The sequence below is a fragment of the Marmota flaviventris genome, chromosome 2, assembly GCF_047511675.1.
Source record: "Marmota flaviventris isolate mMarFla1 chromosome 2, mMarFla1.hap1, whole genome shotgun sequence".
NCBI lineage: Eukaryota > Metazoa > Chordata > Mammalia > Rodentia > Sciuridae > Marmota > Marmota flaviventris.
The window spans coordinates 118713983-118737334 of NC_092499.1; the positions used below are offsets into that span (position 1 = coordinate 118713983).

Here is a 23352-nt window from a genome sequence, read left to right on the forward strand (position 1 = left end):
AGAGCTTTGGATCTGGTCACTTTAAAAAAGCTCTATTACTCACCAATCAATTAATCTAAGGTTGATCATTTAAAGTCCTTTGAGTTTCAATATTTACTTTCATAAAAGGGAAATAATACCCACATATTTCATAGAGATCTTGTGGGGATTAAAGTATACCACTATACTAAGGTTAGAGCTCAGGATCAAAAAGTAGAACTCAGATTTGAGCTATTAGGGAAAGGAAAGGCGAAGGCTTAGACTCCAGCATTGTTAGATCTAGGCAATCAAAAAGATGCTGATTACTATGTGCTTTCCCCTCTTGATGACATAAACAGGATTTCTGTTGTGACTCTAACAGTTTAATCAGGTGAGTTACTGACAAATTATATTGATTAATGGCCTTTTTTAGTGCCTCACCTTAAATGGGCTTGCCATTTAACAAGGCACCCCTTGACCAGGTCTGCTGGTTTGAGAAGTCTCACTATGCCTGTGTATCATGAAAGAGAGCAAACAATCCTTCCTTCCCTTTACCCTCTCAAGGGGGCATAGACTGAGTGGCAAGAGTAAGGGGAAGGAACAACAAAGAGACACACTTGGAATATTATTCTCTCTGGCCTTGTCTGTCACACTGTCTAATCATGTAAGTTAATGGATATCCTTCCAGTACCCTAATGAATGGCAATGCAGGGGTCCCAAAAAGTCTCAGTAATCCAACAGCACTTGATTCATTTTCATTTTCTGGGGAATCTGGGCTTTTGGCCTGTTCTTCAGTACCCTCTGTTTGCCTGACTTCCCTGTACTTAGAAGCAAAGTAACCAGCTTCTCTGCCGGGCTGTATGTCAACTCAGGCAAGGAGGCATGTTCAGATGAAGCTGATATTAAATAAAGTTAACAGAAGAGACAGAAGAGACCTGAAAAAGGGACCAAGGAATAAGGCCTCATACATAGACTGTATCTGGTGCTTACTTTTCAAAGCAAACTTATAACCTAGCAACTCTTTTGCACAAATAATCTACTCTTAAAAGTGTTATCAACAAGTGTGTTGTTTCTAAGTAAACACACTCATTCTCTACAGTCTTTTTGCTTTTTTTATGCAATCTATCCAATACCAGAGACACCTCATTTTTGCTGCAGGCAAAATACAGGCTGTACGGAAAGCAGAGGGAGAGCAAAGATTTACTGCTAGCCAAGGGACTATGAGGAGGAATATAGGAAGAAATCTGAGAATGGTTCAGAGGGAAACAAGAAGGATATATGCTTTTGGCTCAAGAAACATTCTCCACAATGTGTAGACTCATCATTGATTGTGAAGACTAAACAATCCTAGGACCTGTACTGCCTTCTGCAGGTAAAACCACTAAGACGACACACAAGTTTCCTCAAAGACAGTGGTTCTCAACCTTGGCTGAACACTATAATTATCTGGGATGGTTTTAAAAAGTATGATGTCCAGGCCACGTTTCAGACAAATTAAAGTTTGAGAATCAACTGCTCAAACACTTAAGAAGTCCTGCTTGAGAAGTCCTTGAAAGCATGATAATAATACCTTGAAGCTCTAGGACATTTTGAACGTCAGCCTTAGTCCAAATAACTATCTCTACTCTCCCTCCCCCCACCTTTTCAGGGTGCTACCCTTGACTTTTCCTGGCACCAGTGATAGAAGTCAGAGACTACAAAGAGGGAGTGTTCTCATGAGACAGGGAGATGAATGGGTGGAGGTGCAGGGTGAAATGAGGTAGAACTCTCAGGTTGGAAAGTTACAGTCATCACCACTAGGAAAATGAGTTTAGAATTCCTTGCCTTTAGTATACAGACTTATCAGAGCTGTACAGAACAAAAGAACCTTAAATATCATCTAGGGCAAGGATTGTGGCTCAGCGGTAGAGTGCTCGCTTAGCATGGGCAGGACCCGGGTTCGATCCTCAGCACCACATAAAAAAATAAAATAAAATAAAGGCATTGTGTTGTGTCCATCTACACCTAAAAAAAAATAAAAATAAAAAAAAAGATCATCTATCTCTCATCCTATTTCATCTAATACTTGGGAAGCTGAGGCCCAGAGAAGGAAAAGTGACTGGTCAGGGTCACATCATGTTTAATGACAGAGCCAAGATTAGAACCCATTTCTTCTCTCAGTCCAAAGCGTTTTAATTATTACATGCTGAACACAGCAGTATGGTTTTATGCTTAGGAGCAGTCTCTGGAGTTAGAGTGCCTGGGTAAGAACCTGGCTCCACTGGCTAAGTCTGTCACACTGGATCAGTTCTTTAATTCCCCTGAGCTTTGATTTTTATCATCTGGAAAGTGGAGATTACAACAGCATGTACCCCATGCATCTGTGAAGACTGAAAGAGAGGAAAGGAACAAATAGTGTTGGCACATAGTAAGTGGGCAATAATGTTAGTTGTTCTTATTAAGAAAAGTCAGAATAGCACCCTGAAAAGGAGGGGGAAAAAAGAGTAGAGATAGTTATTTGGGCTAAGGCTGTAGTTCAAAATGTCCTAGAGCTTCAAGGTATTATTATCATGCTTTCAAAGACTTCTCAAGTAATCACAATTCTGGATTAGCTTTAGCATATGCTCTGACCTAAATGATGTCACAATCTCTAAGCATCTTCACCGATCAAACTAGCTATATTTCCTTCACATCAAATGAAGAAATAACTCTGAAAATGCTGCACATAATGACAGGACTGTACAAATATGAAATGTGTATTATTCCTCTCAATAATGATATTCACTTTCACCACACAATCCACGTCAGCCAGTTTGGACTGTGATCTGTCACCTATAAGGCATGTTAACAAGCAGGAAACAGGGAAGTAATGAAAAGGCCTCTTCTAGAAATCCTAAAATTCATTCCTAAAAAAAAAAAATCTTAAAATGCAAAAAAAGAGCTAACAGGTAGGAAGGAAAAAAAAAGATCAATTTGGCTTTTGTAGCCACCAAAAGACTGAAACTCATTAAGAATATCCAGGGAACAGGGAGAGATGGTCCTAGTATGTCACTAGGTTCAAACTTTTCTGGGAAGGAATGTACCTCACATGAGAGTCAGTGGTACATTTTCTGTCAAGGATTTGGTGACAATACTAAGACCATTTAATACAAATAGCATTAAAATTCAAAAGGTTGAGCGATAAAGACAGGGCTTGGGAATCCTGGCAGAAATTTTCTTTTTACTTTGTAAATTACATAGAAATTTTAAATTTGCTTTTTTATGAGCATATTTTTTCAATTTTAGAAAGTGAAGGGCTCAAAGACAGAGGGAATAAGAGGCAAAGAGTTGAACAATTATAGGGCTAAAAATTTTCAAAATCTTTGTAGAGCTTTCATAAATCCTCTATAAGATGTGGAAGCCACAGCCTCTGAAGTGTCAAAAAGCCAGGAGCAATGCTTTCCTTGGAATGAGCTAAGCAGATCGCTGAGAGGCTGGGTTTAGGGACAAAGGTCACATGGCTATTTCCCCTCTCCTACACAGCCCTGCTCTGTCTTCAACCTCTGCATCTGCTCAGGTCACCTGCCAATTACCTAAGAAACATAACCCTTAACTGTATAGTACCTTTCTTCTTAAACTGTGCCTCATCCTTGTCTTTTATAAAAGATGGGAGAAAAAACCTACTTCAGATGCAAGGCCTTCATCATTGGGAAATGATATCACCATCAAAATTCTTTCTTGACAGCAATCTATAGGCTAGGGAGAAAATGCATGGTCATCTTTGGTCTACTCCCAGACACATGTCCCTCCTGATTCCTGTAGCCTTCTTTTCTTTTGTATACTACAGGTAACTCAAGATTTGGTAATTTGACAAATAATACCCAGTTCATAGTTAGGTTAATTCCTTCACTCCCCAAACACCCCCCAAGAGATGTTCTGAAAGACAGGAAAAGCAAGAAGGGAAAAAAGGGCTGAATGTACAATAAATACATTGGTTTGACTGCCTTAGAAATATAAGAAATATACACATATGGTCTGAATTAAATTACCCTGAAGTGCTGATGCAGTTAAAGCCATAAATGGGAAAGATTCTCAGAGCCTTCTTTCAGCAAAGAGGTCACTTATGTTCCCAGAATTTCTCTGTTCTTAAGTACAATCACCTCTTACCTGTCAGTTACTCAGCAAAATTTTCAAATCACTGTAACTATAAAAAGTTAACTGTCTCTAACCCCACCCTGGAGGTACTGAGGGAATAAAATTAGAGTTTATATGACAATGGTTTGGGAATTAACACACACTCCACTCTAAATGTATGGAGTGTGCCTCTACCACTTTTTTCTGCCCAACCATGATTGGAAACTAGCTTAGAATATGATCTTGAGCCTATATAAACTTAAAGTTAATACAGAAAAAGCCAAATATTCAGTCTTTACTCGACTCAACTATCCATAACCTGAAACACTAAGACATTAATTATTTAGCTACTCTGCCCAAATGTTGGGGGAGAAAAGATTAGAATTCCTTAGGAATTTTCTTCAGAGATTTAACAAAGAAATTCTACCCAAGAACAAGCTTTAGAATCTCATAAAACAATTTTTCTCAAGGCCTGCTTCCTTAAAATCAGGATACCACCACCTACTCCATCTTCCTTATTGTAGGGTGGTACAGCAAAAATGCAATGTGCAATCAGCACCTTGAATATGATACCATGTAACAGATACCATGCATATCTTAACTTCTATCTGAAAACACTCCTTCCAGCAGCCTCCTCTTCTCTGTCCCTCTCCACTACTGCTTCATATCTGCTAAAAAAAAGTGAAGAAAAATGTCTCTGGGGCTGCTGAACCCCACTTTCTAAGGCAGTCAAACCAATGGAAAAACTTATCTCTGTTTCTACTCCTAAAGTGTTATCTAGAAATCATTAACTCCAAATCCATAGGATTACAGTTAGCCAAGACTTGCATTATGTGTAATTATCCCTCAAGTTGAGGACCACTAGCTAGACACACCACTTTCCCCTTCCCTCATCTAGCCTGCTCTCTATACTTGGGAATTTATGCTCAAAGCTCAGCCAGGAATAATGCAGCATTTCATACAAAGCAAGTCTTCCCATATAGCACAGCTCGTCTAAGCTGGGGAAGGTCCTTGCTGGCTTAGAGAAAACAGTTTCTCACAACCTTCTTCCTCATGTTGAACAAATGTGGCATTCTTCAAAAACAGAGAGGAATCGAGATCCCTCTATGACAAGGGAGAAATCAAATGCCAGGTTCTGGCCTGTTTGGGACCTATAACCACTGTTAACTCCAATCCTTGAGGCATTCAAAATTAAAATCTGGCAGCCAGAGGAGGCAGTGACCTATCCCTTCTTCAACCCAGAATGTTAGAATCACATCACCAAGCTATTACTTTCATTTTATATCATGTAAGGGAAACTCTGAATGTGACTAAGCCTTTTATTTATGTATTTAATTTATTTTTTAGTTTTTCTATCTGTTCTTTTTAGTTATACATGACATAGAATGTATATTGACATATTATACATACATGGAGTAAAACTTCCCATTCTTCTGGTTGTACATGATAAATTACATCGGTTGTGTATTCTTGTATGAACATAGGAAAATAATATCTTATTCATTCTACTATCTTTCTTACTTCCATTCCCCCTGCCCTTCATTCCCTTTGTCTAATCCAAAGCACTTCTATTTTTCCCTTACCCACTACACTGTTATTATGAGTTAGCATCTGCATATCAGAATATTCAGTCTTTGTTTGGGGGATTTGACTAAGCCTTTCTTTTCTTTTTCTTTTTTTTTTTTTTTTTTTTGGTACAGGACATAACACCTGTGTTTTATTTATTTTTATGTGGTGCTGAGGATTGAACCCAATGCCTTACACACGCGAGGCAAGCCTTTCTTAAATCTGCATTTTTAATCTTCTAAATATTTTAAGGAAGACCTGAATACTTGTTACATAGGCCCTTACTTTTTCCTAAATCTATCCTTCTAGCTTCTAGAAATGAGCATATGGATTTAAAGGACAAGTTTAGGTCCTTCATAAGCAAAATGAAAAACACTAAAAATAAAAGAATTCCTCTTTTCAGTGTGACCTCAAATAGTAGACCTGCCTCCCACTGGTCATTTTATAATAATGAAAAAAACACTGGATGGGGAATTGAGACCTGGGCCCTAGGCCAGCTCTGCCAAAAAACTCACCAGAGAACACAGAGCTAGTGGTTTCACTTTTCCTGTGAGTAACAGAAAAACAGATTAATGATGTTACTAGGTGGTTCTAACTTTTATAGTTCTATTTACCCTTCTTAAAACTCTAAGACTCATCTTTATGATGCCATATACCCACAGGCACATTTCTAATGAATTACCTACAAACAGCTTATATTCAACCTTGCACACTATACTTTCCCAAATCCTGTTAGCCCACTGGAACCCTATGTAATAATACCTGTAAGGTGCTATTCTAAGAGCTCTACCTAAGATTGGGCCATATGAGTTGCCAACATTTAAACATTTCTGTTGTATAAAAACAGCAATTTTGTAAAAATATACTTTTTTAAGTTGTCAATGGGTATTTACTTTACTTATATATAGTGCTGAGGATTGAACCCAGTGCCTCTCACAAGCCAGGCAAGCACTGTTACACTGAGCCACAACCCCAGCCCCTAAACAGCAATTTCTTCAACTCAAACCTATCTATTAATTTTTTGGAGAAAGGTGGGGTATTAGGGATTGAACTCAGGGGCACTCAACCACTGAGCCACATCCTCAACTCTTTTTTGTATTTTTATTTAGAGACAGGGTCTCTAAAAAGTGCTTCACTTTTGCTGAGGCTGGCTTTGAACTCACAATCCTCCTGCCTCAGCCTCCCAAGCTACTGGGATTACAGGTATGTGCCACAGTGCCCAGCTTATTAAATTACTTTTAATCCTCCTACCAAACTCATGAGATAAATACTGCTGATATCTTCATTTTACAAACAAGGAAACAGAAGCATAGAAAACCCAGTAACTTGCCAAAGTCACACAGGTAGTAGATGTTTGGGTTTGCATTTAAACCCAGGCAGCTAGGCTCCTGAGTCTGGGGTCCTAACCATAATAATACATTGCTTCTTGAAATGTAAAAAGGTAAAAAAAAAGAACCGAACACCAGGAGTCCAGACCAAAGTAAAGTCTCAGGAGTAACATACTGACACCTCAGCCTCTGCTGGGTCATACCTTTCACTTCAATGGTGGCATTTGCTTTAGGAGCGCTGACAAAATGGTATACGCAGTGGTATTCGCCTGAATCCTCAGCTCTTGGCTTATTGATCCTGTAGAGATGGGAAGAAAAATGAAGTGAGGTTAACTGGGAATGGTTAAAACATAAACAAAAAGAGACTTAAAAGGAGCAAGCAGAGACCATGCTCTCCAAATCCTGTTCCTTGATGCAACTCACTTCTTCCTAACTGAAAGCAAAAACCTCCCTTTGTATATCCCAAAACATTAATGCCTTATTCCTTACTGGGTGCCAGGAATAAAGAGATGGAATGGACCATGGTCCTTAACCTTAAGATACTCTAGTCCAATGGGGGAAACAAACTACAAAGTTAAGTAATTAAAATATAATGCCACACAAAGTACTATAATTTATACTTAGTATACTTTACACACAACCATCACTAAAAACTTCTTGGTTCCAATCAGAAAACTAAGAGCAGAAGAAACAAACAAAACAAGCCTTTTTGAGCTTTTCTAAAGATCTTATTTAGAAGCATGCCTTTCAGGTAAGTCTACTACTCACTAACAGGACCCAGGTATAATTTGTTTTTCTGCTTTCAAGCAAAGAACCAAATCTGCCAACAAAGAATTATCCACAGAAATGTAGTTTTAAAGAAGGCCCTGCATGATCTGGTTCCTGCCTACCACCCTAGCCTCCCTCATCTCATGCCAATTTCCAGCTGTACTAGGTTTTTGTGTTTGTTTTTTTTTCCCAAAGTGCCAAGCTTATTCCTAGCTCAAAACCTTCACACAAGATGTTATTTTACATGAAATATTCTTCCCATTACTCTTAGCCTACCCAACTCCTTTTCCATTAGGTCTGGGTTTACATGTCACTTCCTCCCAGTCCTAATGTAAATTTCATCCTCCTCCTTGACATTCTCTCTCATACTATCCTATGATTCTTCACAGCACTTATTACCATGTGTAATTAATTATGTATTTATGTGATAGTCTGATTAATGTCTGATTTCCCAACAGATCAAGTTCTACGTAGGTAGACACTGTTTAATTAGAACATAGTTCTATACCCAGCACCTTACTTGGTGCTAGAGTACAGCAGAGGAATGAATGAATGACTAAATGACAGGAATAACTGTTAAGAAGCATGTGTGGCCAGAATAGCATGTCCTTCCTCTCAATCTTACAGGTAAGCCCAAATAAGTTTTCTTGCCCCTGAGAGCCAACTCCATTCCACCTCAGTAGACTCTGGTCTACATATACATATACCAAACACATGTAGAAAAGGTGGTTAGCAGTAACAGAAAACAGAATCAATAATCTCCAGATCATAGGATACTTACATAAGACTGAACTCCTGTTCTTTTGCTCAGTCATTAAAATATGGATACTTGTGATGATCAAATCTCCACTGCACTAATTAATGTCTAATAGAAACTCCCAATCTTGTCTACTGACTGGCCCAAAACCATCTACCCATCTCAACGTTCATTCAAAAAAAAGAAACACAGGTTAAGTGGGGTTGTGGCTCAGTGGTAGAGCGCTTGCCTAGCACATGCGAGGACCTGGGTTCGATCCTCAGTACCACATAAAAATAAATAAATAAAATGAAGGTATTGTGTCCAACTACAACTAAAAAAAATGAATGTTTAAAAAAAATAAGAGATTATAGATTGAGGAGATGCATAGCTCATCCCCAGGACTGTCTATAAATATCCACAGCAGGAGACCATTCTAAGAGGAGTAGTCAAAATGTCTTCCAAATTGACACAAATGCATTGTTTTAAATCTATATGTTCCCAGTAAGAAGAGACACACAAATAAGCTCCTCTTAATAAGTACTCCAGAATTTGAAGGAGAAAGAGTAGCTGTATCTTCAGGGCTCAGACAAACTCTAAGTTCCTTTAGAAATACTTGGGAATAAGACGCCCAAGCTTGAGGCCATGTCTAGGGCACAAAATCTCCCTACACCATTCCCCTGGACTCACTATTGGGAAGAAATTGAAACCAATAGAGGGTTGGGGATGTAGCTCAGTGATAGATCACTTGCCTAATACTCACAGGGTCTTGGGTTCAATCTCTACCACCAAAAAAATAAAAAATTAAAGAAAGAGAAGAAGAAAAATTGAAGATGACAGAGAGTCAAAGAGAAAATGTTTCCTATAAGGTAGGCAGAAGCAGGCTTCTCAAATTGGCTCCATGGCTAACTTATTGAATAGCCAAGTTGTTATTCCAAAAAAATGCAGAATCCCTAGAAAACTCTGGTGATGCAAAACATCCCTGAAGAGCTTCAGATAAGTCAAGAGAAAAATAGGGGAAGAGGCACTTTATAATCAGGTCAAAATCTCCATAACATTAACAGCTCAAAGCTTCGTGGACAACTGCACAAAATCCAAGAGAACTATGACTGGATGTCTGCCACCTTGAAAGAGATATTATAAAAAACAGATCTGTAAAACTAATGGACAGACCATGAATAAATGCCTTCCATTCCAGTCAACATCTTAAACTGATTTAACCCTTTCCAAGCTATCAAGGATATAGCCAAGGCTCTATTTCCAGTATGTTATCAGAAGAAACTACAGTGGAAAAAGGTTAACCAACATACCACTAAATAGTATGGAATAACAGGGAGAAATTTTTCAAAAAATAATTCTAGAAAGTCTGAAGACTTGGAACATTGCCTTGGTTCTAAAACTTATTAAATATATTATTTGGCCTAAAAGCAGGCAAGAATTATTCTTTGAGTCTTAGTTTCCTCACCTGAATAAAAGGAAGAGGATCTACAAATTCATGTGGAATAAATAAGGGGCTGACAAGATCTCAATGCTGCAAAATACTGGAGAATGTCCTTGCTACTACTGCGCACCCAGGCTTTCCCAGCCTCACTCCTTATACTTTTATATCAACCTGCCAAGCAGGATTAGCTGATCCTTTTCCAGATCAATTTCCAAACAGAAACATATTTAAGAAAGCTAAGGTGCTATGCATTCTAAATATTCCAAAAAGCACACCAAATCTTTGGTTGCCAGATAACTCAGACCACCAAGTATGGTCCTTTTTTCAGAGGACATTCCCAGGCCACCATCCTTACTATAGTTTACCAAAAGGCCCTGTATCTGCTGTTTCTGACCAGGTGATGGTGATATTAAACACTCTTAAAAAGTGATTCATGGGGCTGGGGTTGTGGCTCAGTGGTAGAGCACTTGCCTGGTTTCCATCCTCAGCACTGCATATAAATACATAAATAAAATAAAAGATCCATTTACAACTAAAAAATTTTTTTTTAAAAAAGGTAATCCATTAGGGTACCTACCCAGTAGAATAATCACTTGGAGAGACTCTTACTTTAATAAGAGGCTCAAAGCTGATTTTGATCTGATCCCTCAAATCACTGGATTATGTCGAGAGACCTGAATTTTAACAGTGACTCTACTGCTGACTATGCCTTACCCTCAATTTCTCTTTTATCAGAGTAAGGGGAAATCTATGGCTCTCAAACCTGGCTACTTAGTAGAATCATTTGGAAATCTTTACTAAAGATTCTTGAACCTCACATCAGATATACTGGACTAGACTATCCAGGAGAGGAACAAATATATCTCATATCATAGTTCATAGTTTAGTAAATACTTAAATTCACTGAAATAAAAGTTCACTTCTCAGTACCTTCCCTCCCTTTTCTTTTCTTCTTTGCTCCCACAATTCTACTACCCTACTCTACTGATCTCCCTTCTATTATTATTATTATTATTATTATTATTATTAGTGCTATGATTTTTATTTTAATTAGTGCATTATAATTATATATTAGTGGAATTTGATATGGTACATCTGTACATGGACATAGCATTTATTTGGTAAATTATGTGCATGTATGAATATAGCATAATGAATCCCATTATTATGTGCAATTATAATGCACCAATTTAAAAAGAGAAATAAAGAAGTGAAAGGAAAAAGTTTACATTGCATTTGTTAAATAATGGCCTCAGACTAATCTTTTTAACATCTATATGTAAACTCCTAATAAGACTTGAACAGCATTAGTAAGAAAGGCCCGTAGAGAAACAAGTCAAAACGTGTCAATAAACAGGTAACAGTTTAAGAAACATTTCAATTCACTGTGAGAAAACAGTTCCCAACGCACCTTTTAAACATCATTCTCAGATTCGTCATTTCAACATGTGTATGTAAAGTCTTAATGATTATGACTTACAAAAAGTCAAGTAAGCTCAGCCACACTCCCACCCATATTCCTAAGAGGTGCTAGCCCCTCTCACCTGTATTCCATGTTGCTGGCATTCTTACGAGTGGCAGTCAATTCTACCCCATTCCTTGTCCAGTAGCTGTATGTAAGTGTATGAGAGCTGGAGGTGAGGTTACACTGCAAGGTGACAGGGAGGGCAGGGCTGTCTCGAATAATGACTTCTTCACTGGTGACAATTCTTGGCTCTGCAATTAGAGTGTACAATGATAGGGGGCCAGCGCTTTCCATTGTCTGTAACCCTGGCCTTAGAGTTGGGTGGGATAGGAAGGGGAAATTAGAAGAAAAGGGAGGGCAGACAGGACCACATGAGGACTTTCACTTTATCACTTTGGAGGAAGTCAAAAAAGGAAAAACAATGATTATAAGCAAATGACCACTAGTGCAGACAAAGCCTGAAGACCAGTTGGCCTAGACGTGAAAGAATGGGAGTATTACAGGTATATGTACTGGCAACAATTTTTGAATACCACCTTTTTCTGATATAAGAATCAGCGACCAATTCAGCTTCAACTAGAAAACCAGGCTTTACTTTGCAGTTCTAAAAACAAAGGCAATATCATTTCTATAACTAATAAACTCTCTATGAGAGTCATTGGAGTCTACACCTATTAGAATAGTAATAAGTGTAATTAAATAATACATGTATGGCTTTCCCCACATTTAAATCTGTTAAACCTGTGGCAAACCATTCATGGCCATTATTTATGCAAAAAAAGTGTATATCCTAAAAGCAAACTTCCCACTGGAAGTCTCTTGAATTTTCTGAATTTTAAGGAGGGAAAATTCTTAAAGAACTATCAGTTCTTCTTCTCTTCAGCCCATATTTATTCCCCAAACATTTTTTTCCACAATTGCACTTTAAAACATTCAATTTCAAAATAATACACTATAGTGCAATGTCTTGGAATTATGAGCTACAAGAATTTTAGAGCTGCAAGGCCCTAAGAGTTTACTAAATACCTCTTTTCAAGAGCTAGAAAGGTGAAATGACAAGGCTGTAATTATTATTAGTGGCAAAAATGGACCTAGAAAACACATCTGATTGAATTCTCTATCCCTTACCCCCACCCCCCAAAACACACACCTCACCCAAACTTCCAACCTAAGGCAAGATATGTAACTTTACTTTCTAGTTCTATCCTGGGCTTAGATAAACTGGGATCACCAGTTTACCTACAAAAATAACCTATATATTAGTCAAATATAACACGGCAGAAAAACTTTAAGTCACACTATCATTCCTGGAAGGTTTATCTTTAAAGCATTTTGAAATCTTCGTTGCATTAAAGTCTGGAGGTTTCTAGGTTATCCTATCTTTTGTTGCTATTATTATTAGTCTTTAACCTTTTCCTAGGCTATTATTTTTCTATTTTTGGTCAAACATTTTCAGGTGAGGTCTACACTAACCATCTTTTCTCATCCACATTAAGGGGTATTTATTTGTGCGCCCCCCAGTTCTTTCTCAGAAACCCATGATTGACTTCCCATTACCCTGTATCTGACTACTTCCTGCCTATAGCAGCTTCCTGTCCCAAGCATTTTTCCTTTGCCATTTTATGTAGTATAGTTCTGATTATAAAGAACAGAATTATCTTCCTCTACTGGAACCATTCTGTTATTGTTCAGGGAGGGGAAGAGGATGGAACAGTCATGGGATACTTGGAAAACATAATGCCTTAAGATCTCCTAACCAATTTAACATTTCTGACAACAAAGTTCACATTGTCAAACAAACTTGTGATAAAACAAACCCTTTAAGTTTTTCAATTAACAAAGTGGTTCTAATTAATTTCCAATTCTAGCAAAAGGATAGTGGTTATCTTCCATTCAGCACTGGTTCTTATCAGTAACACCAAACAGGGTCTCTATGTACAGATAATGGAGGCATAGCAGCCACTAAGACAAAAGCAGATGCATGTGAACATGTTAGCGCAGTGGTGTCCCCATGGTTTCCAAGACACACTGGACAGAAGCCAAATCCCTGGGCCTTAAGAAGTCGAGCTGAATGGCTGCAAACCCTGCAATGAAAGGCGCACACACACCATCAGCAGAAAGCATCACAATTCCAAGAAAAATCAAAACCAAGCAAAAACAAAAGAGAAAAAAGAACCAGTACTCCACAGAAGAGAAATTAAAAAATATCAAGGCAACATTAAAATCCAAACACACTTTCAGGTTTTTACTAAATTTTTATTATCCGATTTCACTTTCCGCCCCACTTGGGACTCTCCTTCGGTTTCTTCTTCTCAGATTGCACTGAGAAAGGCTGAACTCTGAGAATGAGGCCAAGAGTTTCCAGATGTTTAAATACAAGGAGGCCAAAATAAATGCTATTCTTACCTGTAGCGATGCAAATGACCATTGCAGCTCAGGGAGATTAAGAAGTTGATGAAAGTAATCTGGTAGACATTCTGCCAAGAATTCTTGGAAGGCAAAGGAAAGCACTTTTCCCCTTAATGTTAAAAGATCCATGAGAGAGTCAGTTGGGAGCAAGTGGATAATTTAAATAGGCTTAAATATGATTCTGCAGCATAGGAGGGTTGTGGGGTAGGTAGCCTGCCTCCTATGTATTGCTGTATATGGAAACCAGTGCTTGACCAATCCTTGGCCATGGCGCCATATCTGCATTCTGCACCCAGATGAAGGTGGGACTTTTATTTCTGTGGCCAAGTACTTCCAAAGTTCGAGAGAGATGAACATTTAGGAGAAGTTCAAACATTTTTATCTGCCACTGACTTTTATTTAGAAGCATCAGGTAGGACACCCTTATCCTAGTAATCATGCATAAAGAAAATGCTATGGCCACAGAGACACCCTAAAAACAGGGCACATTTCTCTTCCTGCATTACATCATTCAAAGAACTTTGGGAAAAGTATTGCCAGGGGGTTATTCTTAGAAGACTTCAACCTCCCCAGAGAGGCAATTTCTTCTTGGATGCCTAAGATAAAACAATTACAGTTGAATTTAGGGTGTTCATGAAAGAAAAAAAAGGGGGGGGGGTAGGGAGCAACAAACAGCTAACTTGGGTTGAGTGACTGATTGGGAAGTCTAGGGTAAGAATGACTGGCCAGGATTTGGTTAACTACATACAAACACTCTTAAGGTAGGAAGCTTATTTCTAAGTCAATGGGAGAATGCTGTGTACTTCTGATATTGATGGGTAGGCACCTCATCTTTTTCTAGCCCCCAGGCCTAGCCTTTCTAGCTATGAGCCAGGCTCTTGGAAGAATAACTACCAAATGCCCAGTCCTGTCCATGCCTAAACTTCTGCAGACTTTTGTGGCCATATGAGAAATTCTGATGTTATAAGGAAAGGAGCAAGGGGGCAGGAGAAGGAGGCGTGCAAGGGAAAAAATTGTTAAAAAGAAAAGAAAAGAAAAGAAAAATTGCTGGGTTAATGTTCCCCATTTTCACATAGACAAGGTTTTCTTTTCCCCCTTTACAGAGCAGGTTCTCTGATTCAACAGTGCCAACTGCAGCAGCCTATCCTCTAAGGCCTATCGCAACCCCCACAGAAATCTTCGCCAAATAGCTACAAAGAACAAACATTAATGTGCTATTTTCCATATGCAGATTCAGAGCCCATGTCACATTACCTCCCGTGTTATTACCAAATTCCTCATAAAATAGTACTTTATTACTTTTACTCTATCAGTCAGGTCTTTAAGCTAGAAGTGGCTATAGGTCTCTCACTGAGCCCTTAAAGATAATGTGAAAAATCCACATTCTTCTTCTATCAAATAGAGAATGTAACCTCAATTATAACTAGGTCTAAGATGGGGCTGAAACACTTCCTGGTCAAGAGCATTAGTTCTATGGTGCCTCTTCCTCTTTCCTGTCATACAAAGCAAAAGTCACTTTCCAGAAAAAAGAAGTGAGCACAAAAGCTGCTATGTCAGATGTCTCACTTGTGCCTACTATAATAGATGAAGGGGAGAATTCTGACCCCTATACTCAGCTTACTCCATCACTCAGAGAAATAGTGTTGTATTTAAGACATATCTTTAAGACATAAAGAGAAGGCCATTGTGAATGGCTTCCAAACTACTTCAGAGGCTGCCATCCTCTGGTATGAGGAACACTGTGCCAACAGTCATCAAAGTCAAACTATCTGTAAATAGAAATCAGATGCAACTGGACTTTGAGACATGGTGATGGGGCTTTAAAAAAATATTTTGCAGCTTTGTATCACCTAGCTCCTAATGGCAAGCAAGACATGGAAGTAATCTTGGGCTGCTGCTTAAAAACAAACAAAAAACAGGGAAATGAATGTATAGGCCCAGTGAGGGATGTACTGCTGCAGTGGAGGGTTGCTGTCAGAGAAGAACATGCCACTGTTTTAGAAAAGAAAAAGAGCTAAAACTATGGAAATATCCAAGCTTATGTGCCATCCAACAATCAAAACATATCACCACACTGCACCCATGGCAACATTCCCATCACAGAACAGGATGACACTAAGTTACAGTGAGGGAAGAGGCTGGGCAGACACAAACTTAAAACCATAGAGGTGAAGGCAGCTACTCAGAGAGCTTCAAACAGATGAACAGAAGAAATAAAAAGTAGTTAGACTGGGGAGAGAAACAAAAATAGAAAGGCACCAGAGGAGAAACCAGCAAAAGGATAGCAGGAAACCTACTACAAAATTAAAGGGAAGGGAAAGAAACAATTTCAACACTACCCTTGTTTGACTGCCTGGTTTTATATTTGGTTTTTTTTTTTTTTTTTAACTTCCCCAGTTCTCCCTTCCCACCTCTCCCCAACACGGATGATTTTGGACAGTCATGGATTTCCTCAAGTTCTTTGTTCCTGAAGAGAAAGACACAGAGAAGGGTGGGGAAATAAGGGAGGCAGAGAGGACGGCAAAGAAGAAAAAAAAAAGTTGCCACAGATGTTTTCATACACTACAACCAGAAGGGTCGTGGGTTTGAAAAAACGAAGACAAGGGGTGGGGTGAGCGATCATACTGGGGAAGAGGAAAAGGTAGCAGAAGGGAAGGGTCATCGGGCCACCTCTAATGACTACAGTACTACTACTGTAGGGTGCTGGACTCACTCTGAAGGACGCTTATGGTGGCCTGGGCTCGAATCCATGTTATGGAGGGGTTTTGCCTCAAGTCATTCCTCTTGGGGTCGTTGCTGGCCCTGCACTCGTAAGTCCCAGAGTCCTCCAAGGTGAGCCGGGTTATTCTCAGCACACTCACGCCGTTTGACCCGTAGGCGGTGTTTACGGTGACACGGCGCTTCCGAGCACCGTCCCACAGCTGTCTGAAAGACTCTGCCCGGTTGACTTCTGCGTACCACCACTGGATCTCTGGCGTGGGACTCCCGACCACGTCACAGTACAGCTCAAAGGCGTCCCCCGTGAGCTTAGTTTCTGACATGGGCGACTTGACAAACCCAGCTAGAGGGAGGGGGAGCAGGAATGCAGTGACAGGCCAACCAGAAAAAAAAAAGAATCAACAGGTGTTAATAGTAATTTAAAGAAAAGAAAAAAGCAAATGAGTTGCAAAGAACAAAAAAGGATTCATTTTTAAACTATAAAGAGACAGTAATAGCAATTCATACAAGCTTTTAGAAGAAGAACCACCCTGGGAAGCTTATGAAGCAAAGGCAGGCCAACTGCAAGCTGGGGCAGCCCAGGTGCTGGCCAGGCAGAAGCAAGCCCACTGGAAAGCATTTTAGCAATGGGCCCAGCTGGTAGGAATGAGAAAGCCTCAGGTTTTGGGAAAGAGCCTCTTTCCTTAGAGCATAAACCATTACCTTTTCAAACTCAAGCAAGTGATGAAAGATAACCAGAAGTGGCAGTAGGTTTATATGCCAAGTCAGGATCTCTCTTTTGGATGTGTAAGCATTTCATTTGAGATGTAATGTCTTTAGTAAGCCTCAACAAGAAGTATTATCTGACCTACTGGTATCTTCTCTTAGGACTCAAGAGTCCCAAATTTTGGCTGAAAGGTAGCACATTTCTCTCATGCAGGATTCTACCATGAGTTTAGATTTGATTTCCCCCCCTCCTATTCTTTCAGAGGCCTATGACAAAAAAATAGCGCAGTTTTCTATAACCAGGCAGCTTCTACCTGAATGCAGATCCTCAGGCACAGAACTGGACAGTGTACACTTCACAGTAGACTGAGAATTACTATTGGGGTCAGCTCAGGAGTTGACCCAGCAGTTAACAGCAACCCAATTGCTAGTGAATACAGGGAATATGCCCTCCATATAATTCCATACAATTAGAAATATCTCCTGAAAATGCCATGCTTTCTTACAGGCTCTCTCTATCTAGTCTAGTTGCCTGACTTCTAGAAGCAGCTTAAAAAGATGAGGTATGTACAGTGAAGAATTAAAACTAAATTCTAAGGAAAAGGCCAGGTCTCGGCCAACACTGTCAGGCACAGCCCAGGAAATAAAGTTGATGCCTATTTCCACTTGCCCATAATTTGTTTGAGGTTATACTTCCATAAGACAAAGTGGCAATGGCAGAGAGTAAAATCATCATCGTCTTCTTCATTCAGGCTCATTCGAAAAACTTGGAAGTTAGGCCCACAGGAAAAGAAATCATAGTATAAGCATACTTTCTCTCACTCATTCGCTCCATCTAGGGTTCATGCAGCATTTCTGCCATTCAGGCAGTGTCCTAAGATAAGGGCAAGAAGCTAAAAGAGGGCGTTTTAAGTCTTGGCAACTTCCTTTTGGAGTTGTGGCTCATGAGCTAAGAAAGTTCCCCTGAAGTGAGCAGAGTGGGGTCAGGAGCTACCAATAATAGACTAAGAATATTCTGGAGAGAAAGAATAAAGTAGAACAGTGTTCCTACAGTCCAGAAGCCAAGAATGTAATGGGGCTAACTGAAAATGGAGGTTGCTAAGTGGGAACATTCGTTTATATCCAAAGTACTATTTGCCTTCGGAGATAAACCCCACCCCATGGATCTAAGAATGCTAAGGGAAGTGCTATACTTAACTCAAGTAGAGGTCAAGACCTCAAGACCTCCAAATTCATACGAGTCTTTCAATTACTGAAATAGAATCTGGAGATCACAGAAATATACTAATTAATTAGACTAAATGTTCTGCCTTGAATATGTTACTCTAAACTACCTCCTTCAGATTCACATTTGTTCCTTGTAATAAACAGAGACCCCAAATAGATAAACAGATGTCATTCTCAGACACAAAATTTTTAGAATTGCAGAAAGGAACCTCCAAAGCCCTATATGAAGAACAGAGCTCACTGGCAGATAAAGGAATTGGCAAAAAAAGGAACCTTGTTCTCAGTCTCAAACTACCCCCTGCCCATCTGGAAAGACAATGCCAACAAATATACAGTCAAGGCAAAAGAAGCTGGTTTCATTCAATTTATTACTTTTAACAGAGAAAACTGAGTATTAACAAATCCCTGGAATACAGTAAAGAGTATTACTCTGTTTTAATCCTACTCTTGACCATTAATAGCGATGATCACAAATTGTCTTTTCACATTCTTTGTGAACCTCAGGAGTTTATATCCTCTCAAATGCTGTAATTATGCACTTGATTATGTACTGGAAATCTGTTAGTGGATTTGTTTTGCATATTTTTCCTTCTTCTGAATTGCACTTCAAAGCAGGCTTACACTTAAGACTGCTTATCAAACTGCTGATCATGCTAATATAAAAGAAAGGTTCAGAATCACCATGAACCCATCCAATTCCAGTGTAACCCCAAATCCAAATATCACACAATTCAAAGGCAGCTGAGAAACAGTCTGAATGTGATTCCCACTACACAAAACTAAGCAAGTCACTCAGCCTAACCATGCCATCCCCAAGAAGACATCCTACTAAGGAGGAAGAAATGTTAATTTGACGCAGTTCTATTTTATATCTATTATCAAAACAAATAGGACTAGGTCAAAACTGTTGTTTGAACTGGTAAATTATATGATGTATATTTAAACAAATTTGGTTAAGAATGACATTTAAAATCCCTTAAAATACCGACAATGAACATCTTTCTATGCTCTTTTCAAAGATCATTATAAGGGCTGGGGTTGTGGCTCAGTGGTAGAACACTTGCCTGGCACATGTGAGGCACTGGGTTCAGTCCTTAACACACCTAAAAATAAATAAAATAAAGGTATGGTGTCCATCTACAACTAAAAATATTTTTAAACGGCCATTATTATTAGGCTTATACAAAGAGGTAACATTTTCTAAGTATAAATGTGCTAAACACTTTGCATTCATTATCCTCACAACTGCTTTATAGATATGTACACTTTAATCCCCTTAAATATGCGGAGACTAAGGTCCAAAAAGTTAAATATTTTGCCCATTCACAAGCTAATAATAATAGGAGTTTGCCTGGAATCCAGATGTGTCCAAAGCCAAAGCACAGTATCAACAATTTCCCCAAATGCAATCAACATGTCTTGCAAGACAGGAAAAACTTCAGTAGTTATTAAAAGATAAAGATAAGCCAGGCACGGTAGCACATGCCTGTAACCCCAGTGGCTCAGGAGGCTGAGGCAAAAGGATCACAATTTCAAAGCCAGCTTCAGCAACTTAGCAAGGCTCTAAGCAACTCAGGGAGACCCTATCTCTAAATAAAATATAAAAAAGAGCTAGGGATATGGGTCAGTGGTTAGGCACCCCAGGTTCAATCCCTGCCCGCCCCTCCAAAAAAGATACGCTTTGTCGCCATTTAAATAAATAAATTATTCCTAGCCACAAAAACTAGGGACCCTCCACTGGAACATGCAGCATCCTATGACCAGTAACTCCTTAAAATTACTATCTATCTCACTAAAGGATGCAGGAAGAGGTGCACTGAGTCAAAGATTTCCTAAAACAACTGGGGCAGTGGGGGGTAAACAATGAGAAAACAAAGGAAAATATGATTCATTCATTCATTCTCTCTGTGTGTGTGTGTGCGTGTGTGTGTGTGTGTGTGTGTGGTGCTGGGGACTGAACCCAGGGCCTTGTGCATGCAAGGCAAACACTCTATCACTGAGCTATATTCCCAGCCTGAAAAGATGATTCAAAGGCAAGAAATATCCCTAATTCTGAGGATCCCAATGCCCTGGTTTTCAGAATACTGGCTTCAGAGGAGGAAGGAACTTAAGACATTCGATATGTTTCTGTGAATATTACAATAAAGGGCAGATCTGACCTTTTTTTTGTTGTTGTTGTTTTGGTACTGAGGACTGAACCACTGTACTACATTCCTAATCTTTTTTTTTTTTTTTCTTCCCAGACAGGGTATTGCTAAATTGTCCGGTCTGGTCCTGAATTTGTAATCCTCATGCCTCTGCCTCTGGTATCACTGGGAGTACAGGTGTGCACAACCATGCCCAGCCAGATTTTTTTTGACAATTTTATAAAATTTTACATTTTACAAAGTGTGTGCATATAGACCTCATTTCACTCACATAGTTCTGTAAAGTTCATAGGGCAAATATAGAGGTAGGTTCATGACTTGCCCAAGAACACACAGGTGGCTAATCCTGACTGAAACTGGGACTAGAATGGAAGTCTTCAGCTCTTAGAGTTTTTCCCAATAAACTGCACTACCTCTACACAAACCAACTATGGGATTTCTGGATAGCTGAACACCCATCAAAAATTATAAAAATAAATCTATTTCTCCTCCAAACAGCAAGGAAAGAAGAGTGTAAAAAAAAATTCTCTAAAACAGTACAGTGAAATTACAATTAGCAAGGGAAAGTTATTAGCAACCATCCACTTCATTATCTATCCAAAATTAGCTCCAATTCAGGAGAAAAACCAGCTCTCAGAAGCAGTACACAGTAAGCTACCTTTCTCACTGCCCTGCCTTTCATTACCAAGGGCTTTCAAACAAGTATATACCCTCAGCACAAAAGCACACAAGTGCTTAGAGTTGGAGGCCAGCAGAGAAGCATCTCTTTGATCTCCAGATCAAGGTTCACCCACTATTTTGGCAAAAGGCTAAATTTTAGAATAATCGTGTCTACCTCAACTCCACACCCTTCCCAGCTATCACCTCCACCCACAGTCTAAGCTGGGCTCAGATCTGAGTTTTAAGAAAATATCACTATCAATGCACTTAGTTCCATAATGACAGGGAAACTGAACAGTGGCTACTGGCTTTGGTGGAGGGAGAGATTAGAAGCTGGGGTCAGGGGACAGCAGAGGCAAAGCATTAAAAATGGAGACAGCAAAACCAGGAAAAGTTGAATGTAAAATTGCATAACTAAAGTCGGGGGTTGGGAAGCAGAGATGACAGCTGGGGCTAGCAGCCGGAGAAAAGGAGGAGCTATCTGGAAGAAAAAAAACTGATTCATAGATATGTGGCAGAGAGTGAGAAGAAAAAGGGAACACAGAAGAGAAAGTTGAGCCTAATCCCAAGAGAACTGCTTTTACATACACTCTAAAGGAAGGGGGGGGGGGGGGACACTAGCCTAACCCTATACAAGGAGGGACCATCAGTAGTTTTTATACTCAAAATTCTCATTTACCTCCAGGGCAACCACAGAACAAGTAATAAGATTGACTTCTCACTTCCCTCACCTGACTTCTGCCAAGGCCAGGCCTTTAAATCTTGCCTTCTTTTGTCTTTTTTTATTTAATAGCTATTCTCTGCAAGCCCCCTTTACCTCTAATTCCTTGTGGGTAGCTCATGCTGTTCCTTCCTTCATGCCTCACAATAAGGAGGAAATGACAGCCAGGGACACAAGAACATTCCCCTCTCTCTTCACCCCCACCCTCAACACACACACACACACACACAAATTCAAATCATCTACCTCAAAAAAAAAAGGCTAAGCAAGAAACCCACTGACATCTAAATGTAGTTTTAGGGACTATTTCAAATTTGTCTGAATGACTAATAACAGCTGTAAGGCTGTCACCGACTTTAGCCTCCACAAACTACTATATAGCCTGCCTATCCTTATTAAGAAACAGATCATTTATCCTTATTACCAAAGGCAGATCAGGAGTCCATCTGCACTCATTTTGTGTGTACCAACCAAGGGTTAAAGCCAGGCCTGAAGCCTTGGGAATGGATGGAAATAGGGTAACCTCATTCTTGTGGCAGGAAGATAATATATGGGTCTGATCTCATGGATTAATCTGATCTCTAGGTAGAGACAGCAGCCATTACAAAGCATTTTCCAAATTCTAACCGCTCCTTTCACAGCTGCCTTAATCAGGCAGATATGATAAAAGTCTGGAAATTAAGATCATTCCCATCACTAACTTCTAAACCAGGGCCCAACCTTTGTTCTGAAATTTTACTATCCAAAATGACTAAAAGATTGTGATTGGCCTATATTAACCAGATTTTTGCTTTGGAGAAAGGGAAGTCTATTTGGTGCCAAGAAAAGCTATATAATTTAGTGATTAAAAGTAGCAAACTCTAAGGGGCTGGGGATGTAGTTCAGTGGTAGAGCACTTGCCTAGCATGTGTGAGGCCCTGAATTCAATCTCCAGCACCGCAAAAAGAATTTAAAAAGAAAGAAACTGCAGAGCCTAAAAAGGTTGCCTGGGTTCACACGAGGCTCTGACACTAATTGTATACCCTTAGGCAAATGACCTAACCTTTAAATTTCACTTCCCAAACCTGTAGAATAGAGCTAATAATAGCAGCTACCTTACAGGGATTATTGTAGGGATTACATAAAATAATACAGCTTCAAACAGTGCCTAGCACTGGCACATAAGTGCTCAATAATATTACTTATTACAGGATGTCTCCATAGAAATAAGTGTTAAACAGGCCACTTGCAGCAGCCTTCAGCACTGCTCCATAACAGGCTAGGAAGCAAAGCTTTATATTCAAAATGAATTTAACTTAGAATCCAACTTCTTCAAGAAACAATAGAGGGAGGGGAGGGGGGATAGTAGAGGATAGGAAAGGCAGCAGAATACAACAGACACTAGTATGGCAATATGTAAATCAATGGATGT

At 39.4% G+C, this 23352-nt stretch overlaps 1 protein-coding gene across 1 annotated transcript in view; it reads right to left on the minus strand.

Annotated features, from left to right (window-relative positions):
- Nptn (neuroplastin) overlaps positions 1–23352 on the minus strand; it is a 67716-nt gene that overhangs the window by 15571 nt on the left and 28793 nt on the right. Inside the window, exons 2-3 of the mRNA XM_027924768.3 lie at positions 11434–11605; positions 7148–7242 (exon numbers count right to left, since the gene is read on the minus strand). Coding sequence (XP_027780569.1) covers positions 7148–7242; positions 11434–11605 — 267 coding nt within the window. The remainder of the gene's footprint in view (positions 1–7147; positions 7243–11433; positions 11606–23352) is intronic.